At 34.7% G+C, this 23,853-nt stretch overlaps 1 protein-coding gene across 1 annotated transcript in view; it reads left to right on the plus strand.

Annotated features, from left to right (window-relative positions):
• The window catches only part of Smp_154110 (putative wd-repeat protein), a gene marked incomplete at its 3' end in the record, with an annotated part of 37,023 nt that extends 21,233 nt beyond the window's left edge, over positions 1–15,790 (plus strand). Inside the window, 3 exon segments of the mRNA XM_018798224.1 lie at positions 5,638–5,639; positions 5,645–6,257; positions 15,678–15,790. Of these exon segments, the coding sequence (XP_018653187.1) occupies positions 5,638–5,639; positions 5,645–6,257; positions 15,678–15,790 (728 nt within the window).
• Positions 15,791–23,853: the final 8,063 nt, after the last annotated feature.

The raw sequence follows: 23,853 nt of genomic DNA on the forward strand, positions 1-23,853 counted from the left end.
TGAAAGTCGATAAAATAGGAGATGGAGGTTGGTGAATTAGTAAGACTAGAGGCTGAAATTGCGTTAGAAAAAGTGGATGGATAAGTTTCATCCATGGTTCTGAATTGTTTAGGTATATGGAGTAAGCTTGGTAAATGCACAGTAGTGATCATATGTGTGAAGCTACGCTCCAGGTCGTTAATAAGCATAAGTTGACCGAAGAACACTAACCTCAAGGTTTATGGGATCACTTTTTTTCGGGGGGAAGGGGTTACAAATCTGTCTCATTGAATTTTTTCAGATTTTATCAACAAGGTTATTAAGCCCAAACTACTTGATAGTCAAAATCCTTTGACAAGGAGGAAGAGGGAGTTCTAGTGTACTGGAAAGTCCAGATTGGCAAAACGACAAGTCTGTCATTAGTTAGTAGCAAGTACTCACTGGTATATACTTAAAAAAATCCGACCAATACTCATTTATGACATGCTTTTTGACTAGGTTTACACTAGACAAGTGTATAATTGTTCGTTTGTGGTATGACGTAGTTATGGACAAGGTGATCTTGAGTGGTTAGGAGTACAAAGGCAGTCGTCCCTTCTTGGTCGCCGACACTATGGAAGTATACTTTTTTGAGGGATCTGGAAAGGAAAGTGGTTTAGGCATGGTCTTAACGGCCTGAGAATATGACCACATTACTCAAAACATAACTACCTTGAGATGATCATACATATCTTTTTGTGAGTAGCTTTAGACATGTTAACTGCATTCTTTAAATGTCTTTGATTGCCAGGTGGACATTAAACCTACGCCATAAGTAATGGAAGTTGGTTTCTTGTCAATTGAGACTTATCATTACGGTATATATGCAATGTCCGCGGAAGGGGTGATGCTAGAGTTGAGGCTTCGAAACCTTGTCACTTAGTGACACAGACAGTGGTCTTCTGGATACAACTGACATTTTTTCTGACCTAAATGTTTATACCGATCACTGATCAATATCGTATTCTTCTAGCCCTAAGTGATAATTGAACTGTAACCAAATAATCAAACATAATAGAAGCAATGTTGAATCCATTTAGGCCAGCAACTTGACTGATATAATTTGTAATAACTACTAAAAACTAAAAAAAACAAGATACTGATAACTACTACACAGTGATTAATCAGTGCATGAAAGTATCTAAATTATTAGATTTCGGCAACATAAATTTATAGTCTACCATTGTCCACGATAGAACTATAATAGGGGTAACACATTTATCGAACATGTAAGAAATCTATGTTTATGTATCAATTAAAATAAATAACGTGACTATGGACGGACCAATCAGATATAAGATAACAAGTCTTGGATTTTAACACGAAATTTATTCATCCATTTGGTTAAATAGCGTTTTGGCATTTTAGCTTATGTCAGCTCATGATTAAAACTCTAAATCACACTGATTTGTAACCATCATTTAGTCCTAGTTAATGGATGGACATTCTCAAGGTTACTTTAGCGTCGCTAAAAGGTTGTCCATAAATTATAGTTTCACCAATAAACATTAATTTAGTTACTATACATACCACAATGTGTATACAAAAGTATCTGTTATTGATATATAGATTTTATTTTTACCGTAAAATATTTAAATTAGATAAACTTTCGAGTGAAACAAAATTATGCATCGATGTGGTATTCAATAAACCAGTAGAAATTCAAAAAGTTATGATCATAATCAGTGTGTACACTAACTATGAATAGTCTCATATAATGAAGTGTAGTAATAATGAAAATGAGAGATTTTTAAAATACTAGATACAGACTATTCGGCTGATATCCATGTGATGATCATAATCGATGGTTAGAGATTTAATGTAGTATAACACAAAATCGATCACGATCACGCATGCACGCATGCATTCACTGCCCAACCACCGACTGCCCCGACGTGCAATGTTTCATGGTGTAGGAGTAGGTTGGAAGAAAGCTAGGGGCGGCCAGACCCAAACGTGGCACAAATCCATGAAGTCACTGACAAGTGGACTGAGCCATGTTGGTAGGTGTAGACTACCTGGTTGGGATCCGCGAGATCATATCAACCGATGGTTAGAGACCTTGAATGACATGGCTCAAAATCGTTTGCAATGGCGAAGGTACATCCACTCTTTATGTTCTCCCAAATTCTAATCTTCTGAATTATTTGTGTCGTTTTCCTTTTTCTCTTTCCAAATTTCACTGGATTATTTTCCTTGAATAACATCTTCAAACCCTAATCTTTCTGATTACTGCTTGTACTCTTACTAATTCTACCACTATGGGATTTGAATCGACAACTGCATCTCTGTACTGATGTGGTATGGCAACTCGAACTGATGTACGTACGTACGAAGTTCTACGTTGTGACTGACTGACATGCATTCACTCCTTTGCTTCCTTGCCATCTCGAATTTCAGTATCCTTCCATATATAACTTTTCTCCCTGTCTTTTCATACCATATTTTCAATATTTATGTTTTTTTATTTTATAATTATGCTAAGACGATCACAAGAACATACATATTCTGTTAACAATACTAAAATCTCTACTATAAACAATAGCCTCAAGTGTCTTTCTCTCGTAATTTAATGTTCCACACGAGCTTAACCTTTCTCCGATGACTTGTCATTGCTTTCGGTCCTCTAAATTTCTGTGTACTTTAGGGTCATCTTTTTATTAGTGCATACTTAAATACAGAATTGTACAGATTCGTGCTGTACAGCTTGTACTACCTCGAACATTAAGTTTCCCTACAATTTATCTTCTCCCTATATTAACCGTCACATGTTGGTGTGTCTTGTGTGTGTGTGTGTATTAGTTGCTGTTATCGATTACGAAGAGAATCAATCATATCAGAGTAGATCAATCATCTAATTCTGCAAGTGTTGTAAGCCCCCAAATGAATCTTCATCATGAGACACGATACATTACTATCACATTATATTAGCTCAATTGTTCACGTGAAGACAAAACAAATGTTCGGTGTTTCTCAGTTTTCATTTGTATTCCAGGTCGAATCAATCCATTAATAATACAACCTACAAATATTAACTTTTAACCTAGATTTTATTTTAACAATATCGAAGTAAGATATCATCCTATGCAAGTGTTATTAATTGAGAACTTGTAAAATTCTACATTCAACAAAGTATTTTCTATCATCGTAAAACCTGAAGATCAATCATCTTTTACATCAGTTAAACAATAATTGAACTATTAGCATATATATATATATATATAACTTGGTTTTTCCTTTATTTCAATACTGTTCAGTTGAATAGAGCACTTGGATCTATAAAAATCCTCAGGAATCTATTATTGAAGTGTTGGATATTCAACTAGTTGACTTTGTAATCAACAAAAGATGACTAAATTTTAACCTTCGATACGATTCAGAAAAAGGAACAACTCTTTGCGTACACACAGACACACACCAGAGTGATAGATACTTTGACTAACTTCCTTAGTCAGTGATCCATGTTATTTGTAGATTGAGTACGTCGACATTATCAATGTATCATCAAGAGAGAGACAGAGAAAGTTGTCTAAAGGGAAGTAGGCCGGAAATCTTTGATTCATAAACTCGGATCAATTTTGCAATAAGTAGTGGCGTAAAAAGTTGGAGAAATATTGTAGGGCTGTTGATGACGTTAGTCAGGAAAAATAAATTCAATGGATACATTTTCAAGGTTAATAAAACAAACCCTTCCGAAAAATTTCATTGGTTCCCAAGGTTATCATTATCATCTTCGCCATCACTTTTATTTCATTGCCTTCGATGGAAGTAATAAGTAATATATTTAGTGTGGAGTTATTATTTTAGAATCAAACATTTCATTAAAGTATATCCACATATAATAGTTGCCTTAAAGGAATACCTTATTTCAGGTGAATTTTCAACAAACTAACAATAGGGATTTAGCTTTTCAGTAAGTCATCAGTTATCATCAAAGTAGAACATGGCAAACATGTGCATCGTATTAAACTGTTGTATCACAGTAGCATGACTAGGCGCATGTGGTTGGGAAGTTGGAGTCAATCAGCAAGATGAAACCCTGAACATAGTTTTATTGTTCATTTAGTTAGTCATCATCAATGTAGAGACTACAACACATACATATGCGTTAATTCAAGTTCTCATACTACATTTGCACAACAATATGAATGGCAAACAAATCGGAGTAATAATAATCATCATCAGAAACACTAAATATTGAGAATGTACTTTTAAAAGACAATGAGAAGAAATGTTTGAATAGATACTAGCAATCAAAGTGTGATGGAAAATAAGCAGTATATATATATATATATATATCATATCATATCTCAGTAACTATATGTAAATTGCGTGGGTTATCATAACATGCTCCCAATCGCCATGTTCAAATTATGCTAGTTAATAACTGAAAATATAAACATGCATTCGGTAAATGGCTTATCATATATTCGTGTGTACGTAAAATAATCTATGCCTCCAAATGCCCTGGTACGACCGAGAGTGGGGAGAGTCCTCTCTACCTCTCGAAATGCTCTCACATGGCCACGCGTATACAGCCTCTGCCAGGGAAGTCCTACTCACCGCCTTCTCGTGGCGGGGATGTTGTTTACGAAATTGAGAGGACGAAAAGCGAATGTCCGGCGCTTTAACCGGGTCGGTGGGCACGGCAAGTCCATCTAGGGGAGTTGGAAAACCCTGATTCCAAACCAATGGTGCACATGGGCTCCAGGATCCTGAGGGAACAAATGGCGTATGAATCAATCGTTGGTCACCGGCTACCATGAGACTGCATCTCCTCACGATGCTCCACTGCTTTGTGGATCAGCTCTTTAGGTCAAAGGCTCCGGGTGTGGCTCCCTAAGAAAACCACCTGCTTCAGTTTGGGCATCTGCGCAGTATAACAGCCCTCACACAAATCAAATGAGATTTGTGTGGCGCATATATATCTGGTGCTTCCTTGTACCAATATTTATGTGTTTAAATAAATAAAACAATCTATATGTTAAAGGTGACATACTCCTGACTGTAACTGGTACATTGACGTAATGGCCGGTTTTGTCTGTTGTGACAAACCAGTCAAACTATATTAACTGGAACACTCGTTCGTTTATGTCCTACCATGACAAGCAGGTTGGTTGGATGGGGAGTGATAAAACTAAATGTAGCAAAGTGAGGTCTGCTAGCCAAATCTGACATCCAAGTGTACTGTGTTGTTCTATCGGGCAATCATCACCTACAGCAATGATTGTTTCTTATACTAGATGGGGGAGGTTAGAGAGCGTTGACCCTTAAACTGTTAAGCTCTACCTTACCCCGTGCATTACGGTCGCCCAGAGTAAGTATTTAAGGAATGCAGTTAACATGTCTAAAGCTACTCACAAAAAGCTGCGTGTGATCATCCCCAGGTAGTTATGTTTTGAGTAATGTGGTCACATTCTCAAGTCATTAAGACCACGCCTAGACCATTTTTGTTTTCAGATTTCTCAAAAGAAAAGTATCGGCAACTTTTACTAGCAATCGAGACCAACTGGCCTGGTTTACTCAAATGTATATTACTCTATTGTTTTACTTTTTAATATTATGCTTTTGAGTGATTAAACTGTCCCATTCTCACATTTTCTCTTTTTTTCATTATAGAATAATCATTATACTTGTAAATGCTGTCAAAGTGTACACATTTAGCCCATCACCCCAATTAATTTTTGAATCAAATACATGTTCAAATCCTTCAGGATTATGTTATGTCTGTCAAAGTGTTGATAATCCATTGGTTGTATTCCCTGGACGACGACCTGGTGTTGTATCATTAGTTCATATTGGAAATACTGGTAGCAATGTCAATCTTAATAACAACGCAAATAATAATAATTCTGGGAATATCACTAACAATAACAGTAATACTACTACTAATAATAATATTGGAAGTACAAATACAATATCTATCAATACTATTTGTCCATCATCAACAAATGCTACTAATATGCCACCAAGACAAATAATTGCACATGAAAATCCACTTGCATCAATCACTTTAAATCGTGATGGTTATTTACTGGCAACAGCATCACAAAAAGGCACATTAATTCGTATATTTTCTACAAAAGATTGTACTTTGTTACATGAATTACGACGTGGCACTAGTCAAGCTACAATTACATCATTATCATTCAATAAAGATAGTGATTTATTATGTGTTACCAGTGAACGTGGTACTGCGCATATATTTTGTCTTACAAAAGATTCTTTAACTAATCCTCGTAATATTCAAATCGGTAGTAGTAGTAATAGTATTAGTAGTAGTGGTAATAATAGTAATACTAGTAGTAATCATAGTCCTCATTTGACAAAATCTTCAGGATTTGGGTATGTCGTTGTTGTTATTATCTGCTTAATTATATATTTTATCGTACTTTTTTAAAATGATATGTATATGTGCGTGTTTAAAATTAAGTGTAAACTGAAATTCGATCAGGTAGGTGACTCGAGTTATATCCTGTGATAAGATACCAATATATAGCAGTTTGAATCTCATTTGAATGTTTATTATATGCTATGTAGAGAAGTGGAGAAGTATGAAGAGCAGCACATGTGTGGAAGTCTGGAATAGAGAGGAACAAGAGAAAAAAAATAAATCGATAACTCAATCAGCATATAGAATGCAATTACATATATATGTAATGGAAGAAGTTGATAATAGTTAGCAGCAACACAGATGTAATATTAAGACAATCTGATATTTAAAACTAAGAGCTGTTAAAGTAAGATTTTGAATGCCACTACATTAAAGTATTCTATTCATTAAAAAAGTCATCTGTATTATGTGTGAATATTGGTGATGTAAATTAGTTATTCACCTTATTTACTTTAGTATACTGGAAATGTGAATGAGATGTGGTATATGATGATAGACGATATCATGAGACTGTTCAGGCAATATGTAGGTAACAGTTGTTCTAACCGAGTTGGAGGAGTTGTGCACGTTGACCACTGATAAGTGATTAATCAGTGAGTATTGGTGAATGAAATATTTCGATAGTGTAATAAGAAGACTAAGATTATCAGAACTATGTGATATATTAGCGCAATACATTTCGAACAATCTGATCACATATATACTTGTTAAGAACATTTATATATAAAAATATAAGGTCAACTAGACTCTACTCTTAGTAGACAAGATTGTTTTTGAATACACAAAGGGGGTTTGAATTTTCGTATGACTAAGGCTTCAATAAACCTTCGTATACGCCCTTTTACACTTTTATACAACACCACAAAAACCGAATTAAGATCAATCTTATTGCCTGTCTCAATTATATGTTTGGCAATAGAGGATGATGGATGTTTATCATCTACTTTTATTGGGTCATTTGATTTTATTTGTGTCTGCAACCATTTTGGTATATGTTCACACACCCTAATTTTGAGATAACGATTTCTCCTCCCTATGCATGTGTGACCACACACACATTTAAATTGGTAAACACAGTGCGATGTCATGTTTGTCTAGTGGTTAGTAGTGATCGAATGCCTTCGATGAAATTGGAATGTGGTGACCGGTGTAAGTGAGAACTGTGAGGATGGTCCACAGGTGAAGTCGAGGAGGCTCTAGGAAGCCCAGAAGGGGCCCGACATGTTCCATCCAATCAGCTTTTGGAAGAATATTCCAGAATTGCCACGTGGAGCTTCCCCTATTGGACAATGCTGATAACTCCCTGTCTGCGGATTGGATAACTATAATGATGATTTTGTTTCTACTAAAAACTATAAATACCTGATAATTTTGTACCATATTCGACACTGTTTGGAATAACATTCCTTCAACTTGTCTTCTGTCCTTTGATTTGTGACTTGGGAGGGTTCCAGCGTTCGAGTGCTCAAGTATTGTGCGATAGACTAAGAAATCTAAGTTCAAGATACAACAAGAACCATGTTTGAATATTAGGTTATTGGGTGTAGTTATCATGACACCTGATTTAATCTGGATTTCATGCTATTCGGTACTCGTTAGTAAGGCGTACCTGCAGTCTTGTAGGAATTGATGCTCCCTGTAGGACTTGAATCTGTGTCACCCATTCTCACAGTCTGAAACGTTATCAATATATATATACGACTCTATCCCTTAGTAAATTAATCCATTTCTTAGCTACTGAAATGCACTTGTACTTCAAGTCACTTCTGGTTGGCTTACCATATTACCTTTCCCTCCTGAAAAATATGTCTTTCTCCTTGAACTTAACTGAAGGCGTTGAGGGATACCTCGTCTTCTTGGGTTCTGACCAGCAATTCTTTTGCACTGATCTTGTCTCTCCAAATTGACTGTATCAATTAAATAATCTAGTGGCAAGTTTGAACTAGGAGGTTCTTTATCCGAATCTAGTCGTCTGTCATGGATGCGGTCTACATGTCGCGTCAGGCATTTACCTCGAACATCAATTTCGTACATCACGTCACCGACTTTTCATACGATAACACTCGCTATCCACGTAAGCCCCCATTGTCGAAAATTTCTTACATACATTGGTAACCCATTAGGAATTTGACGTTCGATTCTCCTCATCGTGGGTTTATAATCTCATCTTCTTTGTGGATACATGCTATTAAATAAAGTCCAAGTCTTCCTTCTGAACATTGACTCAGCAGGATAGACACCATTGAGGGAGGCTGGATTCGGAGTTATTCTGTATGCTAATTTTAAACATAACACGGTATCCACTGAACTGTTGAGTTCAAATATCAACTGGCTTATATCATGAATGAAAAAAATAAGAATATCAAAGCAATTCTCTCAGAATGCATACAAACCAATAAAGATTGATCATTTGTACTCCCTAGTATCAATAACCTGAAAATGCAAACTCATAGTAAATAAGCAGAAGTTAGTATTATTTCTCAAAAGCTTTTTTAGGTTATATGCTCTTCAACAGAGAGATATAGATATTTACTAGTGTATTGTGTTTCTTTTAGCATAAAAAATAAGTTTCATGGTGTGCCGTTTTTTATGCTACTCGAAATTTCTACTTTCAGTTCCGGTAAACTCTCTCTACGTTCTCTATTTTCTACTACAAGCCATGTACGATGTGTTTTGGAAACGAAATTCAAAGCTATATGTGCTTTCAGTTCTGTCAGTCCAGATACTTTAATAGGTAAGTTTCAAAAGTTGACATTTATCAAGTAATTAATAAAACACTTTGCTTTTACCCGTAATGTTTATCCGCAGGTTGTTTTATTTATTGCTGATTGACCTCAGTTGGGGTATCATTGAAAGCCAAAAGGAAGTAGGCAGATGTTCTGTCCTTGTATTCAGACATTTCGGAGTTGTTATCCACGACCCTATCATCAATAATCAAATTCCTTGACATTCAGGTCCCACGGCGAACGCTTACTCGTTAGAACCATGGGGTCAGCGTCCAATCAAGCAGTAAGGCGCTCATTGTTAAGATTAGTTCTATACTAATACGAAATAGCTGTCTTAATAATTTCCCCTGGTTTTTAATGGTATTCCAAATGAGCTCAATCTGGGATGAATACAATCTATAAATCAGACCAATCTTCACAAAACCCACTTCAACTAAACCATCATATTCAATCCTTTTATTATTTATCATTGTAAATCCACTAGTAATTAGTTGTAGACGTTTTATTTATTGTAAAGTAATTAGGCCACTATTCATCTGTCCGACTAACTGCCTGTATGATTAGTATTATTATTTAAACATATAAACATTGATACAAGGAGGCACCAAATAGATATGAGCTACACAAATCATTCAATTTGTGTGAGGGCTGGGATGCTGCCCGGGTGCCCAAACCGAAACGTGTGGTCTTCTTAGGGGGCCACTCCCCGAGCCTTTAACCTAAAGGTTTAATCCAAAAGGCAGTGGCGCAACGTAGGGAGATGCATTCCCATGGTAGTTGGCGACCAACAATAGGTTCAACGCCGTTTGCTTACTTAGGATCCTCGAGCCCATGTGCACTATTGGTTTAAAATCAAGGTTTTCCAACTCCCCTAGGTGGATCCTCCGTATCCACCAACCTGGTTAAAGCGCCAGACATCGACTTTTCATCCACTCAATTTCGTAAACAACACCTCCGCCGCGAGAAGGCAGTGGATAGGACTTCCCTGTCAGTGGTTGTATGCATGTGGTCATGTGATAGCATTTTGAGAAAGAGAACTAACTCTCCCCACTTTCGGCCGTACCAGGACATTTGTGGGCGAACAGTTATTCTGTTCAGAATTCTCCGTGTTTTAAATACAATCAAAATGTTTCGACCAATTTTAAATTATTGAGTAAAAAAATTATTCAAACAGTAGTATTACTTATCCTACAGGAAGGTGAAATTATTATACCGGCTAAAAATATTGTCCAATTTCAAAAGTCGACTATTTCATTATTATTTCGAGATTTTCTATTTGTTTTTCTTTCTACAAATCTAATGGTGAGTGCAATTGTCACTTTTACGCATGAATCGTAGCATATTTAATACATATAACTGATAGAGCTCTGAGAAAATTATCATTGTTACATATGTGGTCTTTTTTATAGTTTTAAATCGATTGGATCAAGTGATGTGTCGTAGATCGATATCCAGCTAGTTAGTTACACAATATGGCATGGTGTATAAGTGTTCAGGATCGCGAATTGATTAAAGTTACAAATATAAACCATTAGATACCGAATCAATTGTCTGAAGGTTAAGCGTTTTTCACGAAACCTGAAGGTCCTGAGTCCGACCCCCAGCTGTGTCGTAGTTGCCCACTACAGCAGAGTCTCATACTGAGACGAAACAGCTGTTCTGCGCTTCTACATTTTTAATAATTATCTAAATGAGTCAAGTTAGTAATGTCAACTATCAAACTCGACTATCTCCAGAAGCCCCTCACACTAGTTAGTTAATTAGTTATTGAGTTAGATGTTCTCAGCACTTACAAGTTGGTCTCGTCACACAATCTTATCAAGTAGGAATGTATCGTTTAGGGTTCTAGACTTTCAACTATTAGATCCCAGGTTCAAATCCAACTCTATCTCTGTTGGTCTAAACAACCTAGTAGTATCACTATCCGTAATTAAAAAGATTTATGTTCAAGACTTTAACTTAGTGAGTTATACTTGTGGAAGCTTTTCAGTACTGTGAATTTACCACAATTTCCAAGTACTACTCCATTAGTTTCTTAAACTTAACGTTGCTTTACAACTATGAAAAGATGATAATTAAACATGTAACTGATAATTACTATTAACGGAAAACACAGTTTTACAATATACAGTTTTAATCTGCATAAAATTACAATTGAAATGCTACTAACTGGCCCTAACCACACGATAAAAGTTATCTAGTTGGATTATTTAAACTCTATACTCCACGATGAAACCGAATGTAAGGCGAAATATATCAATCTTACACAACCAGCCAATTAATCATCATCTGAAATACTGAGTTTTATTTAAATTAAATTACTGTCAAATTCTTACTGTTCTTATGAGCATTTTAGTATTGTAATTATAAATAAGACAAACATATTTCCTATTTTATTGTTGTCCTTATATGGTAGTCAAGTTAATTATGATAGGAACAAATAATTACTGTGTCCGTTTATTGATTAATCCTCCTTCTATCAGCTGTAGCATTAGTAACTTTCTACTTTTACCAGCGAGAATGGCCAATGAACAGAGGATGGAACTTTCGGTCATTGAACTCCTTCCAACACAGTGTCTAAATAAGCACAGAACAGAATTAACGAACAGATATCTTTTCTATATTGTACAATTATCATTATGACTCAAAATGCATATAATTATATGAACCATACATCGATTTAAATAAGAAATTACAGTATGCTTTTAAATACACCATAACTGAAAAATAAATCGAATAATAAAGTCTATAAAAAATTAACAATAACTCAGCGAAGGTAAAGCGGTGAGAACATAATTTATGGACGACCTAAGAGAAACACCTTGAGAATGCCCGCCTACGTACTAGAGTTAAATCAGGGTTATAAAACAGTGCAAAGAATTAGAATAATGATTTATAGTTGATGGTTAGTGTTAGGAATTAAATTTAATCTTTTCATCACGAACTGACGTTAACTATAATACCAAAGTGCTATTTGAATAAATGGATGAATGAATTTTGCGCCAAAGTACAAGACCTGCAATCTTAAATCTAATTGGTTAGTCCAGAAACTAGAGTCTCAGCATATTAATAATAATAATAATAAATAAATAGTAATAAATGGTCTAGATAAGTACCTAATAACTATACAATAAAAATTTAAAAAATAATCCCTTCGTATAATAATTCTAATCGTTACGGTTTTCTCTTTATTCACTTCGTTACACCATTTAGTTGTAATTTATTCAGAGTTATTTATCTATTATCATTGGTTTACAAGGTTTTTATCATAGAAACATGTGCTACATAGTTTCATCTTGAATGTTAATATCTTCGGAACTATTCCTTCCACATTTAACCCATTAGTTTATTTGTCCTATCTTGTTAGTGAAGTGTTTTACAAATTTTCTTCCTGATAATTAGTTCAGTTTTCAATCATCTCTTTGTTGAATTATTACGTGGATTATATTTGGTCTCTGATATAGTCGATATGTTAATCAGTTAATCAAAGAGTGAGTATACTGAACAACAATTTGTTGTGTATTAATCTATGGCTGTATGACACGGTCTATAAAATTAGATGAAATGCACTGACTTCATGTGTTTTGGTTCATGAGTGAGTATCTTTGAAGCATTGCTGGCGTTTGTTGGGACCAACGATTGAGCAATATTGAAGTTAGACACAGAAGACTACTCAAAGATGGGTGATCGCTTGATGGGATTGTGAATGTTTACCGATTTAAGTGCCTGTAATTTATGTCACATATGCCTAACCACCACCTACATCAACAGGGTATGTCAATTGGTGTAGAATTAGGTTGAAAGAAATCTAAGAACAGCCAGACGAAACATGAGATCGGTTCATGAAGCCACTGATTGTTGGACTGAGCCGTGTAGTTAGGTTCATCTTACCTGATCGAGATTCTCTCAGTTATCGTAGCCAACAATTGGAGACGTCCGATAATCTGTCTCGGTATCAATTGCGTTGACTCAGATCCACTTACTCATCTTCTCTTACCTTATAAGTCTTAACATTATCTTGCACATTTTCCGTAAATTCATTCGTTTTTCTGGAATCATACTGTCTATAATGTTAGCCATTACTTCCACTCTTGTATCTGTCTTGATCATTTCAACTCTCAGTACGGATATAGTGTGTCAGCATAAGTAGCATGCTCCATATAGTTACTTCAAAACGACTCTAATCATTGAAAGAAAAAAATTGAAGATTATACTACTGAAATTGTCTTGATTAACATCAGATCTAATAACTATCAATGCTTAGATCTTTAAATGTGAATTTTAATGCTGTTTCCTAGATCTCGTCAAGAAGATAATGTTGTGACTTTAAGGCCGGCTGGTTATCATGTGATTTATTCGCTAATCGAAATACGACTTATCCAATCTTAGCACTGTGCCAAACCAATGACGTTCGACCGGTATGAGCAGTCCTTATTGATCCTTTCTCCTGCCTAGCCCGCCCAGTTGAGTCCAGAACACCAATAACAGCTTCCACGATGTGAATCATTTATTTCAAGCATACTTGGTTTATATACCAGCCAAACAGACCGCATCACACCATAAAATAGAAAATAACATGTACATAAGATCAAGTCAAAAAGTGGCTGTGAACGTGGGAGACTGTAATCAATAAACTGAACATAACTTAAGAACAGTAGACCGTATAATAATAATCTCTAGGTCAAAATGAAGTTTATAATAAGATAAATATAGATATACATAATCAGATTACCGAGCAGTTATACAATAAGAATATTTATAAAACAGTCCATTAATAGTTCACAGAAGTTACCCGTACTTTAATCTTCACTAGGATATAACAGATGATGTCACCATTTAGTTGAATATATGAAACTTTTATTACAACTCTCTCTTTCTCTCTATACATTACGCATAAATTTGTTAGTTAATGCATTATCTTTATGTATTCAATCTATCGTATGATTTGCAAATGTCCTTTAAATTTTTATCTCAAGTATTTAATATGACATTGAAAACCAGTATAATAATGCAACATCTTAGACCAATTAAGCGTATACGATATTCAAAATCTTAATAATTGAATTCATGAGTTGATCTAAGCTAAACCACCATTAAAAAGCCGGAAGCACTGGACGACCGTTTCGTCCGAATATGGGACTCCTCTCACATGCGGAACTCTAACCCAGGACTCACAGTTCAACTATTCAAATTAATACAATCTGCACAAACCCCCATTCTGATAAGATTTAAAATTTTACCTATAAAGTTTACTTATCAACCAAATGAATGTTGACTTGGTACAATTATTCTTCAACAATGCTTAAACTAAGGATTCATTCCTTAACTCAAAGATGATGTTTTACAATTGTAGCGCAAAACTTGGTTACGCGTACCGTAACGTTGGACACTCTACCTATCATGACCACTGGACTAATAGTGTGATGGTTTGTCAAAGTGCCATTGGTCTCTCTGGTTTTCACTTAATGAAAATTAACCTTATCTGCTACACCTTCACGCATTTCATGCTTTTCATTTGCGTTTTCATTGGCTTTTACAAAATATTATTTCTGAAGTTCCGTCTCTGTGATATGTACCAGTCATTTTCTAAATTTCAGTTATCTATAAAATCAGGGACCTGTCCTGTATGTGCATCGCGTAGAGCAGTGGTGGGTTCAGTGATTAAGGCGTCTAGTTTCCACCCACCAATTCACAAGTTTGAACCCAGCCCTATTCACTTCGATTAGGACAACTAGGCAGTATCACCAGCCCCCCATACTTAGAGTGTGGCTTGAAGCTAATTACACAAATTTGTACTTAGTGAATAAGTGTCAGTTCATGTTACCCTACATCTGACGCCTAAAAAAATCTTAGTAGAAAAGGAAAAACAAGTCAAGAGGTACAAAACATACAGCTCGAAAGTAATAAATAAGTTCAAAAAAGTCTAGAGTATGGGAATATACTTGAAGATTTAGTTAGAGTTGAAGAATGAATGCCACTGCAGTAATGCAAGTAATTTTGAACTTGATTAGTCATAATTTTAAGTAGATTTATGTAATTTTTATTCTAAACAGTACAACGATACACTTTATAGATATGATCTCTCATAGTTTTTCCAAAGACAAACTATAAGTATGTTTGAATGAATGAAACAAAATATTAACCTAACCACTAGTCACATGACTATCAATCGACAGATTACATTTCTGCAAATTGATTGATCAGGAAATAGTAGTGACCAATCGATGTAAACATGTCAGTTCTACCGTCGTTCAGTTGTGCTTCGAATAAATCGGTTGTATCGTCTCGAAACTAGGAAATTGGTAGATGTAGATTGAAATCCTACTAGAAATATCAATCCCCTCTAAACCGTGTCTACACACTGTTGAATAAATACTAAAGTTGAGTGAAGATTTCTTATCTGACTATCTTCAACCATTAAACACTTATCACTTTTTTATGTATTGATCACTGAATATTTTTTTAATTGTTAAACCATTATTATTTCTGTTTCTAACTTGTCACTGTCTTCCCTTCATCGCTTCTTTTTTTCCGAATAGTTTTATCCGCAGATGGATCTTACTACAAGTACACATTCACAGCAAATGGTACAGTAACACGTGTAACATTTGTAAATTTTCTAGATTTCTATGATGATGAAACAGATTTTTAATTTTGTTAATCTATCTATTTTCTTGATAATTTAAATAATAAATAGTGTTTTTTGATAGCTGATACTATCGGTTCTCTTTCAGTTCATGTTTTTACATAGATTTAAGAAATACAATTCTTCTGTTGTTACTGCTGATTATTAATATTATTATTATTACACCCCTCTCTCTCTCTCTATATATATATATACATATGTTTGGGTGTGTGTGTGTGTTTGTATTTGTGTATGTGGTTATTTATCCAGTTTTTTTACTTTTCATTCTACGTTGATGATAATTCAATGATTTGTTTGTTTATTTGTTTTCTCCAATCCTATTTTGTAATATTGTGTAGTTTGTGGGGGGGGGTGTCTTTCCGCGCTTTCTTCATTATGATATACCATAAATTTGTAAACTCTGTTTTATACAATGAGAATATATGAAAACGGGTACGAATGTGTATTATTATGAATGAAAGTAGTAGAGATGTAAACCAGTGATTATTGATTATCTTGTTTTTCTAAAATTATCAAGTGTTTTAAGTAATACTAAGCTTTTCTTTAGTGGTTAGAAAATAAGTATTAATGACCACGTACTTCTCTGTGTAATGTTGTTCAATAGTAAGGACTGGTTGAAAGAGAGCCAGGAGTGGTCAAACTAAGATGAGGTCAAGTCATTTGATTATTAGTTTGAAACTGTAGCAGACTTTGTGATCGAGGTCTACTTGCTGGTCATAATCAATGGTTTAAAAACTGTGGGTGATGTTAGGACACATATGCATCGAATCTCCGTCTTTTATCAAAATCTCTAAAACTGAATAGAATTAGTAACTATATCAGATGCAACAGAAGAGATTCAGATGATTTGTGTCAACATAAATTGACCTCATAAAAAATGTTTTGGTAGTAAGCTTAATTAAAACAATGTTTACACCTTTAATATCTCTATAATTTCATTTGTGAATTATAATATAATCATTGGCGTAAGCAATTTTTCAGGCAACATGAAAAGACAAAACATTTTTTAAAAATGTATCACACATTTACAATAATGATGTTGTATTCTATGTGATACTTATCAACTTTTTGTACCTATATTCGTAGTGTTGTTCTCATTGAGGTCCGAACACAGAAATTATTATTGTAACACTAGAATATCGATCGATTTTCTCAAAGTAAACTGGTAGGTCCTGGGTTCGAATTTCGTGAGGCGGGATCGTGGATGCGCATTGCTGAGGAGTCCCACAATAGGACGAAACAGCCGTCCAGTGCTTCCAGGTTTTCTACGGTGGTCTAGCTTCAATTGACTCATAATTTCACGTATATATAAACTGGTAAATGTTTATGAATTTGAAGATGACTTTGTAATATTTCAATCGTTGCAGTTAGATCATATTTCCTCTGAAGCCGAGATGGAAGTAAGAAATACAGACGTTGGTAGATTATTACAAATAAGCAAATTATTCACCCAATGATAGTCTTTATCCACTTATCCTAATATGAATCACAAAATTAATATATATATACCCATGATGTATTTGTATATATTCGTTCGATCATTGGCATTAAAACGTGTTGCACGTTCTTGATTTCCTCATTCTTGCTTGGTTGGTTTGGTCAAGTGGAAGGAAGCGAGTGTAATTTCGACTGAATTATAGTGGCCGATGGTAACAATTTGTCAAATAGTGCACTCTATATGATTTGCTCTAGTGGAAGATATAAACTACCATATACATGGTGACAAAATTAAAGATTCTTCTATTTTAAACCAAAAGTTTGTTAACTACCTTAAGGTTGGACATTAGCATAAAAAATAAATTTTATCCATTTCCCCTATTAGATGTTATGATTTATTCCTATTAAGAGTATCACTTTTGAAAAAGTTGAATTTGCTTGTGCATTGGTTCACGCATCAAACTAACGACACGCCTTGATTGCTTCATTAAATTTGTTGAGATGAAAGTCGATCAATGAAATACTCTTAATGTGATTCAATTCTTCGTTTGTATATTTTTCACTTGAAAACTGATCATTTTCTCGAGTTTAAGCATTCGGTTACCTTAATTTTTCTTTATTTTACCAGTATAAAATCGAAAAGTATATTCGTTGTATATTGTTATTGGTTTGTCCATAAATAGTTTTTTGAATTCCTTTACTTTGGTTGTACCCCGTTGTTTGATTCCATAATGATTGGACGATAATGATTATATATTCCAGTTAACTTCACATTCATTTTGTCGATAAATCACTTTGATGATGAACTTCGAATACTAATTGTATTTAAGATCTACATACTTCAAACAAATTAATGTCGAACTTCATAGAAGGAAGTTAAAGATTCAGCAACTTTATAAAGTATTGAAGTTTGCTAACACACCAACTTTGTCATGTAAGAAATACGGAAAGTGGATAGACACGTACGTATTATCATACACACATGTATAAAACATGATCAACATTACACGTGAGTAATTGACAGAGCCAAATATGTGTATGACAGAATTAATAAAATGATTACAATAATTCATCTGTCATTAGGAGAAATCACACAGGCATGTAACAATACTATTCGCTACGGTAGTTGTAGTAGTAGTAGTATTATTCCCACCTAAATAAATTATAGTCTACACTTTTCTACCGCTTTCAGAAACTTGTGAACATCCTAAAACCGTGAAAAGCTCTAATGAATAAACCGGTGTGGAACGTGTTATTACCTCATATATGTATATATAGAATGCACATATCTAAGATACGTAGGTTTTGCAGTATATACATGGGCATAGATGCTTCTGCCCGCATGTGTACGTTACACGTATACATAGAGCGAGTAGGTCAAAACCCATTCTATGGTAAAAACGCATAGGTATGAATGCGACCACCCCAGGTTGTAGCCCATCGAATTCCAAACACTAAATGTATATCAGGTACCCAAATCATTTCGGAAATAAGTAATCATGGACGATATGCTCTCATACCGCGAGCAGTTTTAGTATAGACCCCTGGACACTAGTTACGGCACAGTTTATGGCTTTTGCTCTGGTCCACCCTTTCCAGACCTAATGGGTTCTCCCAGATGGAACCCAATTAGACATTAAAAGGAAAATTTTCTTTCTGCACAGTAATTACGCTCTCAATTCAAGGTTAACCTATAATTAATCGGAAATAGAATCGAGTGGGTGGTCAGCCTGATCTCCACCGATTTAAGTGGAGTGGATCGTCGAACCGATCTCTAATACTACTATGCATTCTGTTCATTTGCATTAGTTAAATAATTTGCTAAATAAATGCCTTTTAGTTTGTTTATGACTGAATTTCTATATTAACCTTTATCTGTATCTCGGTTGTAGAGGTATAATTAGCAGATCCTCAAAAGATGGATTGTAACTCATAGTATTTTGTAATTTACCTTCCAGTGCTCCCACTTACTAAACTCTCCGACACTACGCGTTTTCTCGATTTTATGCTGCTGTCAAATATATCCATTTTTTTCGCTGATTGATTAATAGATAGTAACCAATGTTATTGTTTGCCATAAACCTTAGTGTCAATCAATTTGAAATGTGGTCGCCAGTTTGAGTGACTTGACAAATGCCAAATACACACGACATGCAGGTCTATAACTTCATGATACAATTCTCTCGAACTACTCATTTTGAGGATTATTGATGTTTTTTTAGCTTTCTCTTTATTCTCCAATAATTTAGAACCTAATCGATCTTATTTGATTAGTTGAATAAATCCTTTAGTCAAAAAATTGACATTTCTATCCGGATTAACTTAGAATAGGCATGACACATTAAAATTGCATATTATTAAGCTTTACAACTGTGAATATTTTATCAGATAGTTTACAACCCTGAAATTTTCAATGCTTGAATGATAACGATATAGATCAATCGTGTATATGTAGTTATTACAAGCTTGTTTAAAAGAATTGTGTATGTATATGTGAGGGAGTGAGGTAGTCAACAAATCTTTCCATTGGCATTAAATTACGAAATAGATAATTTTTTCATAAGATATACAGATAAAACTAAGACTATAACTTTATGGGGTTGTTGAGTTTTAATGAAACCACTAACCTATCCAAGTTGGACAACCATCGAAAATCTGGAACCACTGGACAACCATTTCGTCCTAGCACGGGACTCCTCAACAGTGCGCATGCACGACTCCGCAGGAGGGAATCGAACACGGAGCCTTTAGTCTCGTGCATGAATACTCAGCTCTAGACCACTCAGTCAACACTCAACGGTGTTTGTGTGTCAGTCAGCTACCTCTAACAACACTCAAGGTGTTTACGTGTAACTTCAATCAATCCACTACATTGAGCGATCATCTTTCACTGTCTTCGATGGGTAAGTGCCTCATACACAAGACGGATTAGCTTCACTGGCCACAGCTTCTCATCAGAAGTCCTGAAGTTCCCTCTCGTAGCTAGTCATTAGTAAGCACATAACAATTCCTGGTAAGGTCTTGTGAATAGAAGCTTAACCGCTAACTTATTCTCGGACTCACGGCTAATCGTAGAGAAGGGCTTGAGGATAGGCTGCCTATAGGAGTGCAGCTTAAATAAGCCCAGGATAAATTGTGCGAATCAGAGTGAATCATTGTCCAAAGTTTAAGACTCTAGACTTCAGTAAGAACAGCATACACAAGGTGGAAAAATTGTAATTTGAACTCTGATTGGGGAATTAAGCATGTGATGTTGAATACCGTTTCACAAGGCGTAACAAATATCACCCATTACCACACCTAGTCTTCCAAGAGTGTATCCTCCCTATGAAATTCGTATTCATGTCAACTTAAAGAGAAAAAGCATCGACTGATAACTCGATCAGCATATAGAATGCAATTACATTTATGTAATGGAAGAAGTCGATAATAGCTAGCAGTAACACAGATGTGATATTAAGACAATCTGATAATTAAAACTAAGAGTTGTTAAAGTAAGATTTTAAATGCCACAATACAATACGTAGGTAACAGTTGTTCTAACCGAGAGTTGCAGGAGTCGTGCACGTTGACTAGTGATAATTGATTAATCAGTGAGTATTGATGAATGTGATGTTTGTCTAGTGGTTAGTAGTGATCGAATGCCTTAGATGAAGTTGGTGACTGGTGTAAGTGAGTAAACATTGTCTGAACCACGTTTGAATATTAAGTTGTTGGATGTAGTTTTCATGACACCTGATTTAATCTGGATTTCATGCTATTCGGTACTCGTTAGGAAGGGATGTTTAGTCACTTATATTAATGGTCACAATGTAATTTGACTGATAGAAATTAATCTACACTCATAAATAAGCAAACATGAAATTGGTCACTACTGAGTGGTCAATCAATGTGAAATGCAATTTTATTGATCATGGTAGTTCCAAGTGATTTAATTAAATATTACTAAATGTAGTTATAATATAGTGAAAAGTGACTACAACTAAATATTTATTTTAACACTTTTTGTAAATTATAACAGTCAAAACTGTGGTAAACTCAACATTTGTAGGAATAGTATTTTCTTCAGAAAGGATTTCAGCTTGATCAATATCGTCGGTATGGGTAGAATAACAGGGAATCCAATAAAATTCGTTCAAACAACAGTGTGAATAAGATTATATTTTGGTATTAATTAATGATCTTGATATTTTGTTAATATCTGCTTGTTGAACAAATAATCGATGGCTGTAGAGACGTTCAACATCGAGTAACTGTAATCACTTGGCAGAATACTGGTTCTGAACTGCGGACGCGATTGTTAACTTGTTACTGCATGACGGAACTAATACTGATATTGCTTTATTTAAAGGAAGAAAGGTAAGACCAGTGATAAAATGTTTATTATACGCCAAACACAAATCCACAGCTGATCGAAACAATATCTAAAATAACTATGAGGTGTATGTCATTCAAATACCCAGTCAACAATCAAATCTTAATTTATTGGACTAGAGGTAACTTACATTACATTAATCAATAATCTAATGTGTGTGCACATTTAACAGTATAAATGGATTAACTGTTTTAACTAACAAATATAACTAAATCACTGAATAACATAATTGTATACTCGTGACAGTAACGTGGTATGACTATTCGATTTTAATTTAAGACTGGACACTACTGTTCATTTTCGATTTCTTATAGAACAAACCGTACGACTGTTACGTTTGAAACTCAACCCGACTTAATCTTATTTTATGCATTTAAACTTTTCCAGGTTTTCCATGGTGGTTTAGCTCTAATTGTCTCATGATCTCAACTATTAAACTTTTCGGAGTTAATTGAAATGTGTCCTGAATGATGTTGTTCAGAGTAGCAGTTAAAGAATATTACTCTGAGATTCATTCGGATAGCTATTAACTACGTTGCTGTTCTGTTTAGTGTAACATTGAACACTCTAGCAAATTATTTGTTCAATGGTGTTAAGATATTGATTTGCACACTATTGACAATGACATAGTAGGTCAGTTGTCAAGGAATGGATCAGGCATATAACGCGATTTTACTGGTTGTGATATTTTAATTCTTACAATTAGTCAATTGTATACGACATATTATTAATTATTCAGTAATAAGGTATCATTAGCAAGTTTTGATTTGATAATTTTGAATAAATTGAGCATTGCGTAGATTGTTATGAGAAAACCAATATGGAATGGTCAATACAGAAATTTTCAAAGTTGTGTCTCACCCAAGAAAAGAGAAACCTGATCCATTCTCTTTGTACGGGAGCTAGACGAATCGATACTGAGGGCAAAATCGATATCAAACGTGAAAAAGAAGACCGTCTTTGTGAACATCCAATTTAGAGGAGATATTGCAGCAGAAATTATGAAAAGCAGACTTTGTAGATCCCTGCGAAGAACTTTCGAGTCGGCCTATGATTAGTAGTTGTGTGAAGGATAAACTGTCTCTTTGGGTCAAATCACTGTCTAACTATCAGTTTACTTGCTAATGCAGACCGACTTGTGTTGGCTGAAAAAAGCAAGTTCTTTCTATATACATCTCCGAAAATTACTTTTCCAGGCTTTCTAAGGGATTACAAAAGTCAGTCAAAAACCCAATCTTGAAACATCTAATTGATTCTGGTCACTCCGCTTCACCAGAAGTCCCCTTCAAAATCATACATGTAGTTAGGAAATTCGGACCAAAAAGAATTCCCGATTCGACTAATATTATTTATTCAAGTGAGCATTATCATTATAGATAAAACATCGACTGACTGATTGGCAAGTACCATCCACGAAGAAATTTTGTGTCACTATCAATTTTGTATGAATTTTGTTATACTACTTTTAAGTAGATAGATTAGATGCAAATAATTTCGGGTATTCTATTCAATTGTTTGACCAGAGTATCTATAATTAACTCGGTGCCTGTTTTTTAAACGCATATTTAGTATGATTTGCTTGTTATCGTCACATTACCCTTAGAAATATACTGTTGCACATGAAATTGTGAATTTGCATAGAAACAGGACAGAAAACAAATGCACATCGTACATTCTATGTATGATCGGATTAATTTAAGCATAAAAATTGTTTAAAATGAGACTACATTTATTTTTCCGCTTGACATTATAGCGGTTACCAGTTGTCCAAGACAAATAATACCGTAATCATTTAACACTGATGCTTGCTATTGTAATTTGACTGGATACACTACCAGCTTAAGGCGCTCTGTCAAGCATCTACATCAGACTACGTTTCAACTCGTTGTGGAATGTATCTCTTCTGATAACCTTAGAAGTAGCATAATACATTAGTTCTGCATAAAACGAAGTGTACTTCTCCTGTTAACCATCATGACCTTGGATACTACTGTTATCAAACTAAGCCTTAAATCCTCTTCAATCTCGTTGGCTGTTAATCAACATATAGGAACTAAAATATAACTTTTGATGATGAAGTATGAACAATGTCACATCCATTCCTTTATAGATATCAGTGAAGTTTGAGTACTAGATAAAATTATATTATACACTAAATAGTAACTTGGCAATCTGTTTTATCCTGTTCTACAAGTTACTAGAAGCGCGGTTTTATAACTTACTGTTTTTTCTCTATAGTAATATGCCTTCGTCAAAA

The sequence above is a fragment of the Schistosoma mansoni genome, chromosome 6 (assembly GCF_000237925.1).
Source record: "Schistosoma mansoni strain Puerto Rico chromosome 6, complete genome".
Lineage (NCBI taxonomy): Eukaryota > Metazoa > Platyhelminthes > Trematoda > Strigeidida > Schistosomatidae > Schistosoma > Schistosoma mansoni.